Source organism: Bufo bufo, chromosome 9 (assembly GCF_905171765.1).
Source record: "Bufo bufo chromosome 9, aBufBuf1.1, whole genome shotgun sequence".
Taxonomy (NCBI): domain Eukaryota; kingdom Metazoa; phylum Chordata; class Amphibia; order Anura; family Bufonidae; genus Bufo; species Bufo bufo.
In genome coordinates this window covers 214,706,103-214,732,560 of record NC_053397.1, presented here as the reverse complement: position 1 = coordinate 214,732,560, position 26,458 = coordinate 214,706,103, and the positions used below count along the sequence as shown (strand labels likewise).

The following is a 26,458-nucleotide window of genomic DNA, read 5'->3' as shown; positions in this document are numbered from 1 at the left end:
ATGGTCCATGTCACTATATACCCTTTGTACTTCCGATCTACTCTGAAACCACTAATCATCGGGGGTGCGGAGTGTTGGATCCCCATGGCTCACTGGAGCAAGAGAATTTATGGTCTCTGTAGATTAACTAAAGACCGTATGGTGACCAAGGCTGCCATCATCACTACGGAAGTGACTGGCATAACTCACAAGAGGGAGGTCAGATAGTTAATAAAGATGGGAGGAACATGCGGAATAACAGGAGCGCAAACAATTGTCCTGGACATCTCCTTCTATTTGAAGTTCTGTAAAATTTTATTGGAAATATTGGTCTTGGTAAGAAAAGCACAATGCGGGGCCGCCGTGGGAAGTGCGTGTTTTGTCTTTGTGCCGCTCTCGGTGTCTTCCAGTCGCTCTTCTCATGGATTTCAGATACAGATACTTTACATTAATACCTCAAGTTCAAAATCTTCTGGTTTCTTCTATGAAGACATACCAGACACAAAGAGTGAGCAGGCAATTATCAGGAAGGGACCGTTCCTTCCCCATAACTGCCTGGTCATCAGTGAAGGTAAGAGTTGTATATACAAGCAGCAATCACCGCCTCTGCCTGGGGGCGAGCCATTGCTCATTAATCCTAATACTGGGCAGACAGATCATTTCACCTGAAGCCAGTGATCGGTAGCACATTTACATGGCCAAATTATTGGGGACAAAGGTTCGTAGTAACGTTCATTCCCAATAATGCCCAACAATTGCCCTGTGTAAATCCACCATGAGACATCTCCAAGAGATGCTGCAAATTTTATTGTGAGGACCGTGGACACGAATCCTAAATCAGACTACTTTTAAAGGGGTTGTCTGACTTGGAACAGGGCACGTGGACCTACTGGAGGTGACCCTACTATGTCGCTGAAAAGAGGATGCTCGATCTGTCGCAGGCTTACTGCGGATTCGTTGCAGAATTTCTCCATTGATTTCATTGCAGATAAAAAAAATTTCAGTCTCCCCACAAAAGTCGGCGCCAGCGTAAGATCTGCTTCAGTTTCTGAACTTCCACAGCAAATCTGCATGCACAGGACAGAGAATAATGGGGTTATTTATTAAGGCCGGCGACTGAATCTGCGACAGATATACACCAAAAATTGGCGTATATCTAATAATAAATGACTCCCTAAGTGTCTGATTGCTGGGAACCCACTGATCACAAGAACAGTGATCCAATGCCCCCAATTGAATGGAGCAGTAGTTGAGCATGCACATTGGCAGTCCATTCATCTCTATAGAGATAGTTGGATATTCTCCTTCAGCTCCATAGGCTTTACAGACAGTGGCAGTGAGCATGGACAACCACCATTCAAATAGAGACACAGGACTCTCATTCTTGCAACTGATCGTCGGTCCAGCTGTCAGACACTTATCCCTTATCAAGTGGCTAGAGGAAACATTTTGATTCCAAGGAAACCGCTTTAAGTTTCAGGCTGTTGTCCTCAAACCATATAGTAGCACACATAGCCAGCAGGGGGCATGCTTTTCTGTCTATCTGCAGCTTCATGGCCTGGGGAAGGTATTGTAATACTGTGTATGGTAAAGTACTGGAGGGGGTGTATATATTGGTCAGACTTCTTAAATGGGTGATATTAAAGGATCCAGAAAGTTGTATTTGTTTCATCAAAGTGTACTTTGACTGAACTGTTCGTTCAGAATTTGTTTATAGGGTGGATTTTATTTTGAATGGCAGGTAGGTTTGGTAGAGGGACATACCATTCCACCCCTCACTCCAGTACAGCATTTTCCCTAGCATTAGATGAACCTATGTAGCTACTGGGCTTATTACTGATGTGATAAAGCCAGGGCTGAGAGCACCATTTATTGTTAGCGCCTGGAAGCTACAAGTCGTCTGCTGATCTACAAAGTTACTGAGAACATAGGTTAGTGCCCAGACAGGCAGGTGTTTTCTTTGAGTTTTGTTCTGTGGATCCACTCAAGTGCATGTTAAAATGTCTTTGGACTTTTAAACGGCTGTATCCAGTGAAATCTGTCATTGCCGAGCTCGCTGACCAGTGACAGTACTAGATATATATATATAGTATGGTCAAACATCTCATGCTTAGTCTCATGAATCCCATGTGTCCCATCAGTAGAAAAAGCCTAAGAGAGACCGATATACTTAGCATACAGAGCTGACAAGTCTTTACTATCACTCTTACCCAATAGCCAGAACCCTTTGGTAAAGAGTTAAGGTGAGCCCCATGTCAATTCCACATTGAGCCTATTTACCAGATTGCCGTGAGCCCTACAAGCCCCGTGGCTCCTGGCATGACTTTTCCCTCGGGTCTATGTTATACTTGCCCCCCCACCCACCATCTAATGCAACATCTTAAATTCCTAAACGTGGTGTATGTGAACTTTTGGGCAACACAGTTACAGTGGACCCCCTGTCCACCCCTCACTTGACTTGACAAGCATAAGACATGTTTACCCAGATTGCCATGAGCCCCCAAGCCCAGTGGTCCCTTCCATTTGCATGCTTCTGTCCACTGCTCGCTACCACTGTCCCTAAGATTCTCAGATGGATCAGGATCTGCTTCCTAGTGTAATGTGATATTTCCATGTTATTTTGTCTGCATGCTCTCATCGTGTCCTCCTCCACCTCACTTACATACTATATATTCTCGTCAGCCATAAGCAAAGAGAGAAAACATCTTCTTCCTGCACAATAAATACGACGTACACCACTCTGACAATCTGTTTTATTTCCCGGCATATGCTCATGATATAGACTTTGTCATGCATTTAGCAGATGCTTCTGGGAATGATGCTCTTTGGTTGTCATACCTTGGACCCCGTCATGCATCATCTTCATCATACCGGATCCCTGGTATTACACAGTTTCATGTCTGATGTATTTGCATGTCTATATATACATATATACAATTTAGACCAGGAGCCTGAAAGTTATGGCTTTCTCTGGCTGTTGTAACACTATGACGGGCATGCTAGTCACAACAGCCAGAGGGAGCCTCAACTTGCAGATCACTGATTTAGACATTTGGCACAGAGGATAAATTAAAATGTAGTCCATTTAGCAGCGTAATATCCCATCTCTGGAACACAGGTCCAGATGGACCATTTTACATTTAAACTTTTTCTTTTTAAAGTTTTTTTTAGCATGCTCTTTCTCAATAGTTCTCCGTTATCAACCAATGGGTTTTCTTATTTCAGTGCTTAGGATGATCGGCTGGTCCTTTTGCCCATCATTGGAGCAGTTAGACACTGCATTGGCTACTTGGCAGAATTTTCTGAGTAGCATTTGTCTAAGTAAGAGGTAAACCCAAGGATCCAGTATTTGGTTGAGCGAGGCCAGGCGAATGGCCGTCAGAAAGAAGTTGCAGTCCTTCTGAACCTCCGCGCTTTGCGTGCGCGAGGTGGGGTTGCAGCGTTCCACTGAGGTATGATTGAAGATCATCTTTAGCATAATGACCTGTTTGGCAGAAAAGAAGAGGAGCGTATGTTAGACTAGTGGAAGAAGTGGTGGAAAAACATAATACAGGAGGAAATACAAGCTGAATAATAGGTTATGTGCCAGCATGGTGAGTGGGTCCAGTCCCTAGGAATGCATTGATGGAGGATGGGGGCAAATGCAATTAAGTAGCAATCATCGTCGTTCCTCTTTCAACCCTTCCATGGATAGTCAGAAGAGACTCCAAATGTATTAGTATAGCAAAGAGAAAAAAAAATGATCTAGGGCGCAGCTGTCAGGAGTTTTTATTGGCAATCATTTATTTTTTTATTTTTTTAAGTTTTGACCAATAAAAACTCCTAAGAGTTTTGGGAGTGTCTACTCTATGGAGTGTCTTCTTTTTTCTTTGCAAATTTATTAGGAGGCGTGCATCTCTTGATACACTGGGTGCTTCTTACTCCAATGGACTTCTGACTAAGACATGCACATGACTGAGTTTTCTGTCTGGATGCGATGCCCCACATGTTCCACATGGGAAAAAAACTTCTAACGGTTGTTTTATTTTTGGATTATTCACCTGTATATTTTTTTATGCATTTATTTGTTGGTGCCACCATATTCCCCACATTTCTAGCCTTCCTATATATAAACTGGGGAAACTTGGGGATATAATCACCTACTATGTTATCCTCTTTCCAAATGTCCCAATGTTTTTTAATAATGTTTTTAAACATCTTAGTCTGACAGTTATGTAATGATAGGCGGTATTTCAAATTGCTCCCCTTCATTCTTCTCTCCATTTTCATTCTCACATCTCTTGTTCTTAATTCATTTCTGTCTTTCTAATTCAGCTATTATTGTTTTTTGTTCTATTATCCTATCCCTACTGTAACCTTTTGCTTCAAATGTATGTTGTAGTTCCTCTGCTTCTTTCTCATATTCCTCCCTTTTTGTACAGTTTCTTTTTATTCGCATTAATTGGCTCTTAGGTATATTTTCCAGCCACTGGGGGAGATGACAACTATCTTGTGAAATAAAACTATTCACATCTGTGGGTTTGTTATATGTCCTTGTACATATTTTATCCTTCTCTATATAAATAGTTAAGTCAAAAAAATTGATCTCCCTTGTACTAAACGTCAGTGTAAATTCCAAATAAAATTCATTTTTATTTAACTCTTTAGAAAATTGAACCAATTCTGCTTCCCCTCCTCCCCAAATAAAGATTACATCGTCTATAAACTGTTTCCAGAGGACGAGATTCGCCCGGAGCTCACCGTTGGGGTGGATCACTTCATGTTCCCACTGCCCCACATATAAATTTGCGAACCCCGATGCGAATCTCGTCCCCATCGCAGTACCCCACTGCTGAAGGTAAAAAGTATCCTCAAAAATATTTTTTTTTTCTTTAAAATGAACAAAATAAGCACCCCCCTATGAAATCGATTGGATCTCTAGGTAGTTCTCCCTCTTTTTAAAAAAAAAAAATAATTTGCAGCTTCACATCCTTTCTCATTTTCTATTAAAGTATAAAGTGATTTTACATTAAATGTGCCAATAATATAATGCAATCTCCATTCTATTTCATTTAATATCTGTAAAATGCGCTTAGTGTATTTCAAATAGCTCGGTAATAGGGCTGCAGTAAACGATTATTTTAGAAATCAAGTATTGATTAATTGAGTAATCTAATAAGAAAAAATTTATTAATTGACTACTTTCCTTTATAAAAAAAAACTCAGACCCCCTGCCATCAGTCCCCAACACCCTTCGTTCCCCCCTGTGTGATCAGCCCAAGTGCTTCAGTTCCCCCAGTGCCATCGGATCCACTATCCCCCAGTGCCATCGGCTCCCCCCGTGCCATCAGCTCTCCCCCACCGCAGTGCCATCAGCTCTGTTCCCCCAGTGCCTTCAGCTCTCCCCCACCCCAGAGCCATCAGCTCTCCCCCCTTGTGCCAGCAGCTCTTCCCCCCTTGTGCCAGCAGCTCTACCTCTTGTGCCTTCAGCTCTATTCCTTATGCCAGCAGCTCTACTCCTTGTGCCAGCAGCTCTACCCCTTGTGCCAGCAGCTCTAGCCCTTGTGCCAGCAGCTCTACCCCTTGTGCCAGCAGCTCTCTCCTTTTGTGCCAGCAGCTCTCCCCCTCCTTGTGCCAGCAGCTCTCTCCCCCCACTTGTGCCAGCAGCTCTCTCTCCGCCTTATGCCAGCAGCTCTCCCCCCTTGTGCCAGCAGCTCTCCCCCCCCTTGTGCCAGCAGCTCTCCCCCCTTGTGCCAGCAGCTCTCCCCCCTTGTGCCAACAGCTCTACCCCTTGTGCCAGCAGCTCTCCCCCCTTGTGCCAACAGCTCTCCCCCCCTTGTGCCAGCAGCTCTCCCCCCCTTGTGCCAGCAGCTCTCCCCTTGTGCCAGTAGTTCTCCCTCCTTGTGAAATCATCTCCCCCCTGCTCCTCCTGACACCCGGAGTGTATAGCGTCACTGGTTGCTATGACGCTGTGTACTCCAGGCGCCCGGCCTTAGTCGCACCAACTTACCTTTCCAGCAGGGGCTCCGCCGACACTGCATCGTCACACAGCGCGTCAGGTCACACAGTGCGTACGTCAGGAGGTCAGTGCAGCGCGGGACCATGGTTGTGCTGTAGTGTCCGAAGGCCCCCTGCTGGAAAGGTGAGTATTGCGGGCCAGCGGGAGACCATGGAGCGGGAGTAATAGCATCAAGGATTTTTTGTGTTGAATTACTCGATTCAATCGAGTAATCCTTTAAGCCCTAGTCGGTAACATCTGGGCACAAGGCTGTAAGTGGGAATCCGCATACCTCGATAGATTACTGGTTAGGCATTCAGTGCCTGTTTTCCTAAAAAAAAAGTTTGCAGCTTCACATCCTTTCTCATTTTCTATTATAGTATAAATGGATTTTACATCAAGTGTGCCGATGATATAATGCAATCTTCATTCAGTTTCATTTAATATCTGTAAAATGTGCTTAGTGTCTTTCAAATAGTCGGTAACATCCGGGCACAAGGCTGTAAGTGGGAATCCGCATACCTCGATAGATTACTGGTTAGGCATTCAGTGCCTGATACAATCGGTCTACCAGGCGGTTCCATTGTGCTTTTATGGATTTTAGGATTATGATAGAAGGCCGCAATCCTTGGGTGTCTAATTTCTACAAACTCTGCCTCCTTTTTATTTAATATTCTTAGTTTTTTGCCCCTTTGTATTAATCTATTGTTTCTGTTGGGTCTATCTTCAATATTCCATATGTTTTTTGATCCCCCAATAAATTGTATACCTCCTTACAATAATTTTCTCTATCCATAATTGCGATTAGAGATGAGCGAAAGTTTAAAAAATTCGATTCGCTGGTTCGCCAAATTTTTGGGGAAAAATTCGGTTCTATCCGAATATATTTGTGGCAAATTTTGTTAAAAAACTGCTATTTCCTGGCTGCAGAGAGCCTCCATAGTGGTGTAGAACACTGTGCCTTGCAGTAACACGCATAGGAAGTCTGCTGTGGTAGTTTAATATTACTGTGAGTCGGTATGACATGCAGATGACAGGCGTTGATCTTAGAATCACTGCAAACTTCACTTATTTGGGCAGTCACGGGGCCAAAACTGACCAAATTACTCAAGTATGAACTCAGCCTTACAGGTCCATGTTAGCGCCAAGAAGAAGCGCACTCCTTTTACACTGTCGGGAGCAGATTCCACATAGATGTCTACAGAACCTGTTCTATTAAACGCTTATACAAGTAGAGCCCCCGACAGAGTGGAGAGGGTGTCAGCAGTAAGTTTGTGTTGACGTCACTGATAGTTTTGCCCTTCCTCTGATCCGTCAGAACAATAACCCCCGAAAAACGGATCCTGTCTGTGGAGCATCCGTCTTCACTCAGTCAGCATTTGGTCAGTAATCCATCAGTATTGCTAATGCCCAAAAAAAACTGGTGTGGATTCAAAACAGAGATGACACGTGAATGGAATATTTGCATGTCTTCTGTGTTTTATACCCACTCCTGCTATTGGCTACCAAATCACAAGCTAATTCTGATGGGACCGTACAGGCCTTACAAGCTGCTACACAGACAGGATCCGTTGTGCGTCTCATTTTACCTTCCTTCTGACAGATCAGAAGAAGGGTCAAATAAATGATGATGTCAGCCAGGCCAAAAAGGCAAAATAGTGGACCAGTCATGAAGTAGGGAGGGTGGAAACAGCATGAGAAGTCCACAGAGTAGCCATATAACATAGTGGTGAGGTGGAAGCAGCATGAGGAGACCACAAAGTGGCCCAATGACAGAGTGTGGAGGTGGCAGCAGCATGATGAGACCACAGAGTGGCAAGGTGACATAGTTTGGAGGTGGCAGCAGCATCAGGAGGCCACAGAGTGGCAAGGTGACATAGTGTGGTGGTGGGTGGCAATACCAGTTCCTACTGAATATGGTGGGTGAAAGAAGGAGCACTTGGCATCAGTTGTGTGGCATAAGGCGGGTGGCAGCATCAGAATAGTAGCTGAGGTAGGTAGCCAGAAGAAACCAGTCCCTTTTGTCAAAGTGTTGGTGTGGCACCATGGATGATCTAGCTTGATGCATCAGGAATTGGTGGGTGGAAATCCTGGCTGATCCATGCCTGATTCATCTTGACAAAACTCAGTCTCTCCACATTTTGAGTTCTTTTAGGGGTAACTATGGTCCCCGCCGCACTAAACACCCGCTCTGATGCCACACTACTGGCCGGGCAGGACAGCTTTTCCAGGGCAAACTCTGCCAGTTGTGGCCACAAATCCAGTTTGGCTGCCCAGTAGTCCAGCGGATCTTCAATGACGGCTGGCAGGGTGCACTCCAAGTATGCCACCACCTGCTAGTTCAGGTTCTGCTCTACGTCTAGCTGCTGGTGAGTAGTTTCTTCACTATGCGGGGGAAGAAAGCTGCTCATCAGCGACTCCAGACTCAGGCTGCTGATGGAGCTGGTACTGCTCTGGCCACCCCACCCCTCCCCAGCAGCCATGGCAGTGGAACGTAAGTGCAGAGGGCCCCCTGGTCAGACCTGCGAGAGGGTGGCCGATGGCGCAGATAGGCAGCGGCCAACCTACTACATATGATGTCTCTGTAGTAGTTCAGTTTGTTCTCCCTCTCAGCGGGTGTAAAAAAAGGCCCCCATTTTGTACCGGTAGCGAGGGTCCAACAAGGTGGAGAGCCAGAAGTCATTCCTCTGCCAAATGGTGACAATTCGGCTGTCACTACGCAACCAAGTAAGCATGTAGCGGGCCATTTGCGCAAGTGACTCGGAGAGACTCCCTGCCTCCATCTCCAATGCATACTGCCACGGTGTGTCCGGGTCCTCTGTCTCGTCTTCCTCATCGCCCTGTAGCTCCTCTGCCTGCCCCTTCTCTCCTGTCACCTGTGTAGAAAAACCACCTATTTCGCTACACATTGCTTCTGCTCCAATGTCCTCCTCTCATCCTCCTACTCCTCAAGTTCAGCCCCCAAAGGGCTCATGTAGCCATGAGATTGACGAGCCACGTTTCCAGTCCCCTGACCAGCCTGATTTTCCAGCATCTGTTCCAGGACATGAAGCAGTGGAATGACATCATTCATCCCGTAGTCCTGGCTACCGACAAATAACGTGGCCTCCTCGAAGGGCCTTAGCCACTGGCAGACATCGAAGTTACACAGAGGAGTACTCCTGTCCGCTTGGATCATCAGGAAAACATTTATGGCCTTTCTCTGTTCGTACAGTCGGTCCAACATATGGAGGGTGGAATTCCAACGGGTGGAAACGTTGCATATCAGCCTATGTTGGGGGATGCCGTTCTGCCGCTGCAGCTCAAGGAGGGTGTGCTTTGTGGTGTATACGAGTGGCTGAAGTGCATGCAAAATTTCCTGGCCATTTTTAGGATGTCTTGCAGATTGGTGGAAGACTTCAGGAACCGCTTGACAACCAGATTGAACACATGTGTCCCTGCAGTGGAGGCTGAGGACATGATGGAGGATGAGGAGGCAGAGGCGGACAATGTCGCTAAACCAACGGCGTGGCAACATAGAGACGGAAGCGGCGTCACCTGGACAAGTTGCTGGTGTGACTGTGCAGGAACCACATTGACCCAGTGGGCCGTAAAGGAGATGTATTGTCCCTGACCGTAGTTACAGCTCCACACGGCACTGCCGTGCACTTTGGCAGACACCGACAGGGTCAAGGACTGGCTCACTGTAATGGTGCAGAACCCCAAACAACCAGGCAGAGTTTAAACAATGGTGGATTTATTAAATGACGGCAGTACAGTCCAGACCAGAAATCCTATGCAGGTAATCAATCCAAATAATAACTTGTGCAGAAAAACTCACAAGGGACAGCCAGACCAGGCCAAAGTTCATATGCACAGAAATAGTCCGTGTAGTACCTAGGGACGAGCTATTTCCAGGGTCCGATCCGAGGTCCAACGCGAGACAAACTGTTCCACATAGAAGTTTCCCACAGGCAGTCTCTAGAGATGGATTGAGGAAGTCAGAGGTCACAGGTAGTCTGGAAGAATGTGAACAGCAACATACACCCGAGTTGTCAAAACAACAGTGGGCACTGACCAGCCAGGGAGATCACTTCTTAAACACCTGCTAGCCAATCACAGAGTGCCATGTGTCCATTCCTCATAGGCCATATGATTATCCTAATCCCTGACACTTGTGCGGCCTTGGCTGGTCATTGATCACTTAACCCATGCCTGCCCTCTAATCGACTAGAGTTTATGTACAGGTATATTCCCCATCAGCGACCGGTGTAGCGAATAAGATGCGCGTTACGATGCGCGTAACCCTTTGCAAACCTCAAGCGGCGCAGCATGGATACGCGATCGCGTCGGCACAGATGCCGGAACCGCGTCCGCCCGCAAAGGAGTCGGAACCGTAGATTCCGCAGGCACATGCGTGACCTGTCCTGCTATTCCAATGGGGTCCCCCGCAGGCTGTGCCCCACGAGAATTCCTGGGGGCCCCAGTGGACCGCGAAGCAGGAGAGTGTCTTACACCCACCTTCTGTTCTACATGTGTGTGCAGGGCTGGTACTGCCTTTTTGGCAAAGAAATGACGGCTTGGGACTCTCCACCTCAGCTTAGCACAAGCCATCAGTTCTCTGAAAGGTACAGAGTCCACCACATGGAAAGGGAGGGACTGCAGCACCAGCAACTTGGCCAGGAGCACATTCAGCTTCTGCGCCGTTGTATGCATGCACACATACTGCTGTCTCTTGGCAATCGCTTCGGTGATCGATTGCTGACGGATTGAGTGACAAGGTGTAGGAGGAAGAGCAGGAGCATCAGGACCAGCAGATGATGGGAAGGACAGACAGCTCCCTTCGGCTGAGGTGGTGGAGCCTTGACTGCCTGAAACCGGGAGCGTGCCACTGGGTGATGCAGCGGTTACTGCGGCAGGCTGGACAACCACAGCAGAGCCACGGTTCTCCCAGGCATATGTTGACGCAGGGCCATGGTGCCAACATTGGCACCCTGGCCACGCTTTACCTTCTGCCCACAGATTCTACATTTGGCCACGTTCACCTCCTCCAGTGGCTTAACAAAAACTGCCACACCGCCGAGTAGTTGATTTTATCCCCAACACTATGCACTGACGGACTGCTACCGCCACTGCTTCCATGAACCCCTGCACCGCTACCTCCTGGGCAGATAGGCTCCCGCGAAGCGGGTGGTCTGGCCCGAGCACGTTTGGCTACCGACCTCCCCTTGCTGCCACCCTGCTGACTCCTGCCCACGCTAGCAACTTGCTGGCTCATGGGCAAGCTGCCACCCTCTTCTTCCGATGATAATGAAGCCCCTTCGTCACCCGGCTCCCAAGTGTGATCAGCTACATCATCATCATCGAGTACTGACTCTGCACGTCACTGATGTCCTCCTCAACCTTCTCTGGGTCAGGAGCCTGACTGCTCGCAACACCAGCTCCCACGCCACTCTCCTCATCACTACTTGCCCATCTAGCGGAGGAAGCGGCGTATGTCTCCTCCACATCTTGGCTGGCCAGTAGCTGCTGACTGTCCTCTAGTAGCTCATCCTCGCTGAAAACTGGAGCCGAGCCTATGGCATATAATACTTCTCGCGGTAAGGAAACTGCTCCCGGGCCATGCCAACTAGGCGTTGTGTCAGAGGAACCCACCGACTGTTGGCTGGGGGTGTCTGATGTCACTTGGGACGAAATGGATGACTGAGTCAACCATTCAGGAACCGCTGGGTTGCTGGTCAAGCCACGACCACTAGATGACACTGGGAGCTCAGGCCTCTCGCTGCGACTCCTGCTGCCACGGCCCCTTACTCTGCTGTGACCTCTGCCTGCGCCAGAAACATTTAGGCCTCTGCCACTCCACTGTCCAGGGCCTGGCACTTCTCTGTCTGACATACTGTTAGATCAAATAACCAAATGTTAGATCAAACATTTTTTATTTCGCCACTAATACACGGCAAACATGGATTTAGAGTATATCACTGCACCACTGAACGGCAATTAGGCCGTAATTGTTTTCCACTTTTCCACTACACAAAAGGCTTTTCAACATATAAGTGCAATGCTGAATGGCAAATATATTTTTCTTTTGCCACTAATACATGCCAAAAATGGCTCCACAACATATAATTGCACCACACAAGGGCAAATAAGACGTACTCTAGAGATTTTTCCTTGTAATAAACCCTGTTAATGGCTGTATCAATCAGCACTTGCACCCCAATAACAAGAATGGTTTGCTGGAATTACAGAGTTGTATAATGGCAATTTGGATCCGCAGTCAGTGCAGCAAGGTGTAATAGGATTGTTCGTATTACCCAGGCTGTGACCTCCCCTACTGAACCCTGTTCTATACAAATGCTGTGGAATGATTCCTCCCTATCCTTTACCTGCACTTATAAATCGTTTTTTCACTGTCCCTAGCGCCTGCAGACGTCTCTCCCTGCACTAAGTACACTGGTAAATGGCAGAATCTAAGATGGCTGCCGCTATTTATCGGGCTGTGACATCACAGGGCTGGCTGCTGATTGGCTGCATGCATGGTATTATGGGTGATCCCGCCGTCCCAGAGTTCTTTTCTCCATGTCCTCACACGTGCAGCAGCCATTTAAAAAAAAAAAATGTGATTCGTTACCACCAAGCGCGAGGAAATTCGGCTTCGGTGCGAATCAAATTTTTCCTGAAATTCAGATCGAATTCCACTTCGTCAACTTCGATTCGCTCATCTCTAATTACGATGCCACCACCTTTGTCCGCTGGACGTATAATGATGTTATTATTCTCTTGCATCGCCGTCACAGCTTCCATCTCCAATTTTGATATATTGCTCATACAGTACAGACCAAAAGTTTGGACACACCTTCTCATTCAAAGAGTTTTCTTTATTTTCATGACTATGAAGGCATCAAAACTATGAATTAACACATGTGGAATTATATACATAACAAACAAGTGTGAAACAACTGAAAATATGTCATATTCTAGGTTCTTCAAAGTAGCCACCTTTTGCTTTGATTACTGCTTTGCACACTCTTGGCATTCTCTTGATGAGCTTCAAGAGGTAGTCCCCTGAAATGGTCTTCCAACAGTCTTGAAGGAGTTCCCAGAGATGCTTAGCACTTGTTGGCCCTTTTGCCTTCACTCTGCGGTCCAGCTCACCCCAAACCATCTCGATTGGGTTCAGGTCCGGTGACTGTGGAGGCCAGGTCATCTGGCGCAGCACCCCATCATTCTCCTTCATGGTAAAATAGCCCTTACTTTCAAAGTTTTCCCAATTTTTCGGCTGACTGACTGACATTCATTTCTTAAAGTAATGATGGCCACCCGTTTTTCTTTACTTAGCTGCTTTTTTCTTGCCATAATACAAATTCTAACAGTCTATTCAGTAGGACTATCAGCTGTGTATCCACCTGACTTCTCCTCAACACCACTGATGGTCCCAACCCCATTTATAAGGCAAGAAATCCCACTTATTAAACCTGACAGGGCACACCTGTGAAGTGAAAACCATTTCAGGGGACTACCTCTTGAAGCTCATCAAGAGAATGCCAAGAGTGTGCAAAGCAGTAATCAAAGCAAAAGGTGGCTACTTTGAAGAACCTGTTATGTATATAATTCCACATGTGTTAATTCATAGTTTTGATGCCTTCAGTGTGAATCTACAATTTTCATAGTCATGAAAATAAAGAAAACTCTTTGAATGAGAAGGTGTGTCCAAACTTTTGGTCTGTACTGTATATTGTAGTTTTTTGGGGATTTTTTGGGACCTTTTACTTTCCGTATATCTTTTACTACTAGGTTCATAAATGTGTTAAAAGCCGTAGAGTACTCCTGTATCGGGTGATATCTAGACGTAACTTTCAAGTCAGCCTGTTTGTAGTCATTATTAATCTCCTCCTTCTTAATATCATTATCACCTCTTTCATTTTTTTGTTGTTTTTTTTTCTCCATGAAATATTTATTTAATGCTAATTTCCTCATGAATTTTCGAATCCCTATGAACGCTTCAAATTTATTAAAGAATGTTGTCGGCGCAAACTTCAAACCTTTCTCTAATATTTTTAGTTCTCCTTCCTTGAGTGTATATTTACTCAAATTATAAACCTTTTGTCCCGATTGTTTCCTTGGTTCATTTGATGATGACTTCTTCTTTTTGGTGAGTTTCCCCTCGCCTACTTCCCCTTTTGTATTTCCTTTCCTTCTGGCCTGAAAAAAATCCTGTTTTACTGTTTTTCTTACCACTACCTTCTTATTCTCCTTGTCTCTTTGTTCATTACCCTCTTCACCCTCCATCTCTTTCTTTTTCTTTCTATCTTTCCCTATATTTCTATTATTCCTTTCTCCTTTCATCATTATATTGGATGCTCTTTTTTGTACAACTTTTTCTTCTTTTTCCTTATCATCATTACCATTTTTTGGTGTATGATTTTGTAATCTTTGATGTTGCTGCTGGACTTCATCCTCAATACTCTCCTCACTACAATCAATTACTTTTGTGTACATTAAATCCATCTTTTCTTTTATTATAATTTCTGGGGTTAGTGGGGTTCTATAGTCTTCTTCTTCATTATGTATAGTGATAATGGATGATATTTCTTCCATAGCATTATTCCCACTTTGTATAAATTCATCTACTGTTTGTTTGAGGATTTTGGATTCTTGATGCTCTACTTGATTTTTGGGGAGGGCATCACGATTAAATTTCCTAATTTTTTTCTCCCTTATTTCATCTTCCTTTTGGTGTAATCTTCTTTTTATATTTTCTACCATCTGTTTTATACTCATATGGTCTTTCCATGCTCTTAGTTTCTGAAATGTTACCATGATCTCTCTATTTGTTCTCATTAATCTTTCTCTTTATTTGTTAATAATAATAAAAAATAAAAAAAAAATCCAAAAAACAACAATATATGAGCAATATATCAAAAGTGGAGAGGGAAGCTGTGACGGCGATGCAACAGAATATCATTATACGTCCAGCAGACAAAGGTGGTGGCATCGTAATTATGGATAGAGAAAATTATTGTAAGGAGGCATACAATTTATTGGGGATCAAAAAAAACTAGAATATTGAAGAAAGAACGGAAACGGAAACATATAAAAAAGAATTCAATGGATTAATACAAAGGGGCAACAAACAAAGAATATTAAATAAAAAGGAGGCGGAATTTGTAGAAATTAGACACCCAAGGATTGCAGCCTTCTACCATAATCCTAAAATCCATAAAAGCACAATGGAACCACCTGGTAGACCGATTGTATCAGGCACTGAATGCCTAACCAGTAATCTATCGAGGTATGCGGATTCCCACTTACAGCCTTGTGCCCGGATGTTACCGACTATTTGAAAGACACTAAGCACATTTTACAGATATTAAATGAAACAGAATGGAGATTGCATTATATTATCGGCACACTTGATGTAAAATCACTTTATACTATAATAGAAAATGAGAAAGGATGTGAAGCTGCAAACTTTTTTTTTTTTTTAGGAAAACAGGGAGAACTACCTAGAGATCAAATCGATTTGATAGGGGGGTGCATATTGTTTATTTTAAAGAAAAATAATTTTATTTTTGAGGATACTTTACACCTTCAGCAGTGGGGTACTGCGATGGGGACGAGATTCACACCGGGGTTCGCAAATTTATATGTGGGGCGGTGGGAACATGAAGTGATCCACCCCAGAGGCGAGCTCCGAGCGAATCTCATCCTCTGGAAACGGTTTATAGACGATGTGGTTTTTATTTGGGGGGGGAAGCAGAATTAAATAAAAATGAATTTTATTTGGAATTTACACCGACGTTCAGTACAAGGGAGATCAATTTTTTTGACTTAACTATTTATATAGAGAAGAATAAAATATGTACAAGGACATATAAAAAACCCACAGATGTGAATGGTTTTATTTCATGAGATAGTTGTCATCTCCCTATATACTAGTTTAATATATTGCTCTCACATTTATTCCATACAGTGCCTACATACTACTGTAGTATCATATAGTGTCTTCATATTAGTAGCACACCATGCTTACACAGTGCCCACAGACAGGGGTGGACTGGAAACTTTAAGTGGCCCTGGAAAAAAAATACTAAAAGTGGCCCATTTTGTAGTCGGGTCCAAATTGATGGAAGGCAGGGTCAGCAATACCATATTGTGGCACATTATACCACCCCAACAGATACCACAGTCCATGACAAAATATATCCCTAAAAACTTCCACTGGCCGACTGTTAGGAGGGCTCAGGCGGCCCCTTGTACATCGGCCCACCGGGAAATTTCCCTGTAAGGTCTATCGCCAATCCGCCCCTGCCCACATACTAGTGCCATATAGTGTCTTCATATTAGTAGCACATCATGCTTACACACTAATGCCACACAGTGCCCACATACTAGTGCCATATAGTGCCTAAATACCACTTCCATACAATGCCCTCGTATTAGTGCCATACAGCGCCTACATACCTGTGCTATACAATGCCCACATACTGGTTCCATACAGTTTCTCCATGTTACAGTGCCTACTCATTAGAATTACTGAGCCTTCATAGTAGAGACATATATTATCCATATATTAGAACTACAGGGCCTACAGTCTAGTTACGTATACAGCCTTTATACTAGTTCCATACAGTGCCTATATACTAGTTTCATATGGTGGTGTCACTTTAGTGCTATACATACCTACATACTAGTTCCATAGAGTGCCTACATACTAGTGACATATAATGCCCTGTCATTAGTACTATACAGTGCCTATACACTAGTTCCATATTGTGCCTTTATACTATTGCCATACAATGCCTATATACTGTACTTGCGCCATACAATACCCACCTACTTGCTCCATATAGAGTATGCTTCATATTACTAACACAGTACTTAGAACTAAGGGGCACATTTATTAGGACTGGTATTTTAGACGCCGGTCTTAATAAAGCCCCTGGGCTGGCGGTGGATCCACTGAAGTTATGTAGACGCGCCGGCGCCTCTACATACTTTGGAGGATCCAGCACCGATTCTAAATGTAAGACTGCTTCCTTGCTGTCTCAAATTAAGACCAGAGATGGCCAACCTGCTGCTTTCCAGCTGTTGCAAAACTACAACTCCCAGCATGCCCAGTCTGCCTACAGCTGTTAGCCTACAGCAGTGCATGATAGGAGTTGTAGTTTTACAACAGCTGGAGAGCCGCAGGTTGGCTAGCCGTGATTTAGACCATTTTCTACGCCTATACCAGGCAAAGGAAATGACGAAAGACGGGCCTCCCCCTTCCCCCCACTTTTTTAGACCTGGTGTGAGTGGGAAAGAAGTTGCAGATGCTGCCACAATACGGCGTGCAACAGAATCTGTGCCAGATATACAGTACAGACCAAAAGTTTGGACACACCTTCTCATTCAAAGAGTTTTCTTTATTTTCATGACTATGAAGGCATCAAAACTATGAATTAACACATGTGGAATTATATACATAACAAACAAGTGTGAAACAACTGAAAATATGTCATATTCTAGGTTCTTCAAAGTAGCCACCTTGTGCTTTGATTACTGCTTTGCACACTCTTGGCATTCTCTTGATGAGCTTCAAGAGGTAGTCCCCTGAAATGGTCTTCCAACAGTCTTGAAGGAGTTCCCAGAGATGCTTAGCACTTGTTGGCCCTTTTGCCTTCACTCTGCGGTCCAGCTCACCCCAAACCATCTCGATTGGGTTCAGGTCCGGTGACTGTGGAGGCCAGGTCATCTGGCGCAGCACCCCATCACTCTCCTTCATGGTCAAATAGCCCTTACTTTCAAAGTTTTCCCACTTTTTCGGCTGACTGACTGACCTTCATTTCTTAAAGTAATGATGGCCACTCGTTTTTCTTTACTTAGCTGCTTTTTTCTTGCCATAATACAAATTCTAACAGTCTATTCAGTAGGACTATCAGCTGTGTATGCACCTGACTTCTCCTCAACGCAACTGATGGTCCCAACCCCATTTATAAGGCAAGAAATCCCACTTATTAAACCTGACAGGGCACACCTGTGAAGTGAAAACCATTTCAGGGGACTACCTCTTGAAGCTCATCAGGAGAATGCCAAGAGTGTGCAAAGCAGTAATCAAAGCAAAAGGTGGCTACTTTGAAGAACCTAGAATATGACATATTTTCAGTTGTTTCACACTTGTTTCTTATGTATATAATTCCACATGTGTTAATTCATAGTTTTGATGCCTTCAGTGTGAATCTACAATTTTCATAGTCATAAAAAAAATAAAGAAAACTCTTTGAATGAGAAGGTGTGTCCAAACTTTTGGTCTGTACTGTATATCTGGTCGTAAATGACCCCCTAAGTGCCTTCATAGCGGAGGTTTATATCCACATGACAGGGTTATAAAATGAACACAAAATAGTGGGATACAGTGGACAGATATAATAGTGCTATATGGTGCCCTTATACCACCACCAAGATAATCTAAATGAACAGTTTAGAGCAGATTACACACTGGGAAAAAACTCCTCCATGGCTGCAGCTAGAATAACATATCCTTTACATTTACTATTTGCTATGCAAACACCATTTAGCTCCACTACATCAGCACACAAGTGATTAATTAGCCACATACTAGTTAACATACAGCTTGAGATCTGATGATGGCAGTGACATGAAATACAGCGATAAATCAGTAATAAATCAAAGCAAGGTGCAAAGCAAACACCATTCCTCATAGTGACACATGAGCTAAATATACGGCAGAATTCCTGCACAAGAAGCGGTAGTGACCCATAAACGTGATGTATGGATCTACAGAGGGGGCTCCGAGTAAACATACATGGGAATTTACTTCACTTCCGATACATTGTATCCCATACATTACATTGTAACGTGTGGGACATAATGTAACGTGTGGGATAATGTAATGTATGGGATACAATGTAATGTGTGGGATACAATGTAACGTGTGGGATACAATGTTGCTGTTGAGATTCTATCCTCTGTGATTACATTTGGAAGATTAATTTCTAGACCTTCATAAACAGACAAAAAATGTCGATATATATATATTATTCTCACATTCAACACAATGGGGTTTTAACTATGGGAGATTCTTAATGGGATGTGTAAAGCAGGTGAGCCCTCTATTTAAAGGGGTTGTTTGAGATTGGACAGAATTTAAGATACCGTAGATTTTATCCAATCTTGACCAACCCCTTTAAATAGAGGGGGGGGGGGGTCCATCAGGGGTAAAATGAGATTTGAGACCTCAAAACAAAATCTGAAACCCCCACAGCCTCCAAAAAGTGCAAAAGACAGAAAAGTTCTATAGCTACAAAAATCAATCAGTGTGTAATGAGTGTATACAATTAATTTCATCATAAATCTTTATGGGCACTAAAACTCTTTCACTGACCCAGAGCTCCAAACCTTCTGTTTCCTTTCAGAGTTCATTCAGCCACCCCTAGGGGGAGCTTACTGCATTTAGATCTGTACAGCTCTCATCGAACTCTTTGGGAGCTGTATAAATCTGATAAATCTGTACACAGTTGGCAGTGAGCTCCCCCTACTGGTGGCTGCAGATAGCCAAATTTTAAAATTTTACCCAATGATTGTGGTTTGGGATCATAATACATGAAGGTTGTCATTGAGTGAAGTTCATGAGCTGTCACCGCTATGTATCATCCTGCAGCAATGATCATTTCCCTCATGATACGCTTATTGTTGAGGACCTACCCACTGAAACTGGGTTCTTTAAAGTGGACTACTCCTTTAAATGGTTGCTAAGTGCAGGGAAGCAACCATAAACAGAGTTCCCATTGATGTTTGATCTCCCATGTTTGCTACGGGTCTCCACTCAGGCTACAAGAAAGGGGTCCTGAATGTGGACCTCTCCCGCCCTACTTTGACATCCATAAGCTATGATAGGTCATATGGAAAAGGGTTGTCTCAATCAGAACTTCTAGTTTGGAGCTTAGCGCTCCATTCATAGACTATGTATGCCGTCTGTGTATCGAGCTCACCGTCCACATCACTGTCTCCATGTATACAAACATAACTGACAACTGAGATGTAGATGTTGCACTTGGTGAATTCATCTGTTAGGTCTCCTTTAAGCATTCTGCTATCATAACCTCGTGACTATTCTCTGATATAGTAACCAAATTTAAGGCAATTACTTCCTGACATTCCAGAGACATCTGAGAGGCGCTGCTGTGCACTGGGCTGGAATCCTTCACTGCTCATACCAGCACCAGGATCAAAGGGAAGTCGCTGGACTGCACTTGCTGGAAGGGATCCATCAAGTGTGCTGAGAACAAAAAGGCTCGGTGGTGGCTGATTTATCATAAACTTCACTGAAAGCCTCGGATTCATATTAGAGGGGTCTGTACACTGTCTGTATACCGCCCTAAGACGGTAACATGATGATCTGGTTTAGGGCCCACATGAGAAGATGCTAATATAATATGGTTAGAGGGTATCTCTAATGCCTCAGTTCAAGTTTTTCATCTAGAATTGAAAGTTGAGTGCTCTGTGCTGTTTATTAGCTTCATTTACTTGCAGGTGGCATGTTCCATTCAGCTTGAGGAGAGGTTGTCCGGCTTTAGGAGGAAACCGGGCAACACACACGATCCACCTGTGATAAAGAAAAAATAACTTACCTGACAGATACCACGTTGCGGCTCTGGTTCTCCCGGCTGGGATCTGTTTACCCGGCTGCAGCAATGATGTCATGTCAACAACACATGACTGCTGTAGCCAATCGCTGGCCTTTTCGATGCACTGCTGTGGCCAATGATTGGCTACAGTTGTCAAGTGTTGTTGACGTGACATCCCCAGCAGTTGCTGGGTGGGAAAACTGGAGCAGTAGCACAGGATTTATCTGGTAACTAACGATGTACAGTTAGTATTAGAAATTAACATTTTATTTACAATTATTTAATTTGTCCAATTACTTTTGAGCCCCTGAAATGAAGGGATTGAGTTTAAAAAACGTTTTAGTTCCTCACATTTTTATGCAATCATTTTGTTCAACCGACTGAATTACAGCTGAAAGTCTGAACTTCAGCTGCATCGGAATTGTTTTGTTCAAAATCCATTGTGGTAAAATATAGAAGATTAGAAAAATGTTGTCTCTGTCCAAATATATATGGACCTAACTGTATATTTTATTGCATGCGGATCACGTGTGTTTCTTATGAAACCAGACAAACCTTTGAGCTGCAGCAGCGTTTTACTTTCTCCCTGCTGATGTCTGCTAGAGATAGATAAACAGAAACATACTGAAACAAAAAATGCAACAGCACTTGTCAATATAGGTGTATTGGTTCAATCCCTCTGCGACCATGGGTTGTAGGCCAATGGATATAAAAAAAAAACTGACAAATGAGGTAGAGTGCTGCCTCGTTCTTCAATTTTTCAGACAGATAGATAAATAAATAAATATTTATCAAGCTGTTTCTGTGTCTGTAGAGGGAAGTCCTGTGATTACAGCAGCATCAGCACAGAGTCAAGTAAGCAATAACTCTCATCTCTCTGTCTTTACTAATTACTGCAGCCCTTATCTTCATCCCTGTTGATATCAGCTAGTGGCAGGTAGGTACTGTAGACAGATAAAGCTAAAATAACTAAATCCTGTGATTACAGCAGCATCTGTGCTGAGTCAAGCAAGAAAAATCTCTATATCTTTGTTATAGGAGGGTATTTTAAAGGAATTTTCCCATCAAGGCATTCCTCACTTGGGGAACCAGAACCAGAGGCATTGCTGCCACTCGAACAGCCTATGTATTACATAAATGCCCATTTGTCTAATTGGCTGCTGTATAATCCTACATACCGTGTGCCCAACTGCTTCATCCCTCATCTAAATCAGCTGTTTGCCGGGGATCAAGTGAGCACCATGACTGCTCTTAGATTAGAGGGGTAGTTTGGGATGAGACAATCCGTTTAATGCTGTATGGAATTATTACTAATTATACAGCTATTTCTTCAGTGGAAGAACATATGAGCAGTTCCTTGAGCTGAGACTCTGCATTAAATTTAATATTATAATTACTGCCGATGCCGTGATGATGTAGGGCGAAGCTATGTCGCGCTCCCCCTCCTCCCCCACTATGGTAAATCTTGGAGTCTGCATGTAATGCAGCCGCTCCGATGTTGAAGGCACCGCCGGGCTGATAGCGGTTAGAGGAGGTGCTCCCTTTTCGAATTGGTGCTCCCTGGACTCGGAAGCTTGCCAGCTCCTGCTGACTTTCTCCCTCCTCGCTACTCTACTAATGGGACGGGAGGGTTTGGTCGTTTGGGTCGTCTGACCCCGTCGGCCTTCATCTGCCTCAAGGTTACCTTTGCCTCGTGGCTCCATGAATAAGCCATCTCCTGCCCCTACTTCGCTCTTGACAGGACTGGAATGTTTGGCTGTCTGTGTCCTTTGCTTCTACTTGCCCCCCTTGCCTCAATGCTAAGTTATTTCTTCTATGAGCCCTAATGTGCCTCCTCGACCGCTCTGCTGCCTATTAGGTATATATATTTTTATAAATGTCTTCAGCTCGCTCTGTTTGAGACATTTTTGATGTTGATATCAAAAGTGTATTGGGACTTATCCAGATAAACTGTTGCTGCATTTTTTCAACTTGCATGGAAAAACTATTGGGAATGGCTTATATTGAGACAATTTTTTGAGTATACAGTTGCAAGAAAAATTATGTAAACCCTTTGAAATGATATGGATTTCTGCACAAATTGGTCATAAAATGTGATCTGATCTTCATCTAAGTCACAACAATAGACAATCACAGTCTGCTTAAACTAATAACCAGCTGAAGCTCAACAGAAGATGGGTGCTGCAACAGGACAACGACCTAAAGCATAGAAGTAAATCAACAACAGAATGGCTTAAACAGAAGAAAATACGCCTTCTGGAGTGGCCCAGTCAGAGTCCTGACCTCAACCCGATTGAGATGCTGTGGCATGACCTCAAGAAAGCGATTCACACCAGACATCCCAAGAATATTGCTGAACTGAAACCGTTCTGTAAAGAGGAATGGTCAAGAATTACTCCTGACCGTTGTGCACGTCTTCTACTACAGGAAACATTTGGTTGAAGTTTTTGCTGCCAAAGGAGGTTCAACCAGTTATTAAATCCAAGGGTTCACATACTTTTTCCACCTGCACTGTGAATGTTTACATGGTGTGTTCAATAAAAACATGGTAACATTTAATTCTTTGTGTGTTATTAGTTTAAGCAGACTGTGATTGTCTATTGTTGTGACTTAGATAAAGATCAGATCACATTTTATGACCAATTTGTGCAGAAATCCATATCATTCCAAAGGGTTCACATACTTTCTCTTGCAACTGTATATATATATATATATATATATATATATTCAACGAATGAAGAGGCAGCACTTCCAGTTGTTTGGTGATAGGGTGACGACCCCAAACTTTATTCCAGCAACGTTTCTGCCTTCTCAATGAGGCCTTTGTCAAGCTTGACAAAGGCCTCATTGAGAAGGCAGAAACGTTGCTGGAATAAAGTTTGGGGTCGTCACCCTATCACCAAACAACTGGAAGTGCTGCCTCTTCATTCGTTGAATATATATCCTGGAGGAGAAGCCAGCCTCTGTGAGGATTTTTTGCACCCAGTACACAACATCTGACTGTGCTGCTGCAATATTTGTGGTATTATATATATATATATATATATATATATATATGTACACACACAAGAGAGCTAGGGAAAGGGGGAAGAAAATGTATCCTAAGCAAAATAGATGCTCAGAGGAACATTTGTCTCAAAAATCTGGGCAAAAAACACTAGAATCTGCAAAAATAGATCAGTATTTAAAGTCTCCAAATGTAATGACAAGAGCAGGACAAAAAAGGGATGGCTGATCTAAATGGTAAAAAAAAATTCCAGGGTTAAAGTGGGCAAAGTAATGGAGCATGATCTTCAGAATGAAGAGGCGAGGAGGGAAGAACTAAATGATTAATCTACTGTGGATGTCATGGTCCCTCCAGTGACAGAGGTTAGAAGATCTGAGAGACTGGCTGCACGTTAGGCTATCTGACATCCTATCTGTTTTAACTTGTTGCAGTGTTGCTGTTGGTAATGACCACACCTCTTGTCTCAGGTGCAGCTTGTGGTCATTACTGCTCCTCTATTTAGTCTGGACTCACACTTCATACCATGTGGTTGATATTCTCTGCCTGGAGTTCCTGCTCATCCATTATCTATTGAAGATAAGTGTACTTCTCTTGGTATTTTGTTGCTCCCATTTGCTCGTTGTTTACTAGGCCTCAGGGAGACGCTGGTTCCTTCATCTGGGAAGGAACCAGTGGTCTCAGACCCTGTCACTAATCCTAGGGCTTTTTAGGGTTATTAGGGCCTAGGTTTACAGTGTATGAATACTCCCACCTTCAGGGTCTATTCATACTGACAGGAGTCAGGGCTAGGTTTAGGGTTTCCTTAGGTAGTCACAATTTCCCTTTCCCTAGCCTTGAGGCCTAGTTCCTGGTCATTTTCCTTCTGTTGTCATTCTGGTGTTCCTCCCCTCCCCCTACACTGTGACAGTGGAGTCTGCCCCATTAAAAGAAATCTTGGCTGCGGTAAAAAAGAATGGAGATTTAATACCGAATATTTCAACGCAGCTTGGGGTAATTCAGACAGACGTGGTCCTGATAAGGCATGATGTTACAAAGATCCGGGACAGAGTTACAACTATAGAAAAAACAGTGGGGGCTCTGGAGAATGAAGTAAAAATATCTAAATCCGAAATTTCCACATTGAGAATGGAGGTTAACATTCTTTAAAAGAAGGTGGTGGATTTGGAGGACAGGTCTAGGAGATTTAATATTAGAATTTTGTGTTTACCTGAAGGCTCGGAAGAAAAAAATCCTGTTGAATTGATACAGACCTTAATTCATGAAAAGTTTGGGAAGGAACACTTTTCCCCTCTGTTTCTACACCTGGTTCCAGGGGGAAAACCTATCCCTGGGAGACCGCCACGGATACTCTTGGTGAAGATACTGACGTCAAGGGATAGAGACATGGTTTTGAGAAGGGCAAGGGAGTGTTCTCCTATTGTATATAATGGAAGTAAATTGCCTTTCTTTCCGGATTTCTCTAAAGAGATCCAGGAAAAGAGACATTTACAGGAAAAGGACATTAAATATTCATTTGTCTATACAGCAAAACTGCGAATAATATTCAATAGGGAAACTCATTTTTTTTGATACCTCAGACTCTGCTATAGACTGGTTGGATCGGAATAATATTTAAGCAGTCTTCTGCATGATTAATTTTTCCCTTTTCTTGTTCCCTTTTTTTTACTTTAGATGGCGGTGGGAGAGGGGGAAGGAGCGGTCTTGGGTTAGAGATCTGCACAGTGTTGTGGCAGATCCGGAAGTGTGTGTGGGGGGGTGGTCTGGGTTGCAATGGGTCTCCTAAGATGGTGGGGGTGGAGATCTGGAATATATCTATACTATGGGAATCTGTGGGCTGGTTGGATGACAGAGTTTTCACCTGGAATGTGCGAGGCCTTGGGGATAGGATTAAAAGACAGCCGGTTTTTGACCAGGTCTAGAGACATCTACCAGCGATTGTTTGCCTGCTTGAGACTCATGCTACTGAGGAGTCGGTTTTGCGATTCAGTAGGGGATGGGCTGCCATTCCACCTTTACTAGCTACTCCAGAGGGGTTACAGGTTTGATTCATCGGGGGGTTGATTTTGTTTGCGAGACATCCTCTATTGATAAACAGGGGAGGTTTGTTTTTCTCTATGGGAAACTCTCTGGGAGATTGTGTATTCTGGCGTTTGTTTATATCCCCCTTCCTTTTCTTTATACGCTCTCAATTGTCCATTAACCTTTGTGGATCAATGGCCTGAATGTCCCTCGCTAGTAATTGGGGACTTTAACTGTGTTATCAATCCAGAAATAGATAGGATCTCATTGGGGGAGATACTTATACTCCAGCCCAAGGGTCTCCTTTGGCACATTTTTGTCTGGAGGCAGGATATGTGGAGGTATGGGGATGGGTTGGAAAAGGTAAAAGAGTTTACTGTTGTATAAGTAAATCTGGAAATTCCATGTCTAGGATAGATCTGGCCTTAATAAATAAAAACCATCTTAGACTTATTAAATCGATGAAATATGAGGCCTGGTCGATGGAATATTAATGGGAGCCTGACGGAGAGCTTCACTTTGAGTAGAGGTACCTGTCAGGGTTGTCCACTCTCCCCATTACTATTCGATATTTATATTGAGCCCCTTGCTGCTAGAGTTAGGCAGGACTCCGGGATTGAGGGGTTTGGGATATTAGAAGTAGAGGATTGTATTTCTCTATACGCTGATGACGTGTTTTTTTTTTTTATAAATCATACTAATGTTTCACTTCCTGAAATTATTCAAATAATTAACGCCTTTGGTGCAGTCTCGGGCTTTGATATTAATTGGCCAAAGAAAACGCTTATGCCTGTGGATAGACCTGATTATTCTATTGAGGGGCCCTTGAGTTCACTTAGGATTTCTGACTCAATTGAATATTTA

General features: G+C 43.7%; 1 protein-coding gene across 1 annotated transcript in view; it reads right to left on the bottom strand.

The window, feature by feature from the left end:
* Positions 1-2,714: 2,714 nt before the first annotated feature.
* Positions 2,715-26,458, bottom strand: part of PTGER3 (prostaglandin E receptor 3) — a 39,705-nt gene continuing 15,961 nt past the window's right edge. The window contains exon 2 of the mRNA XM_040408320.1: positions 2,715-3,463. Coding sequence (XP_040264254.1) covers positions 3,179-3,463 — 285 coding nt within the window. The 3' untranslated portion in view covers positions 2,715-3,178. The remainder of the gene's footprint in view (positions 3,464-26,458) is intronic.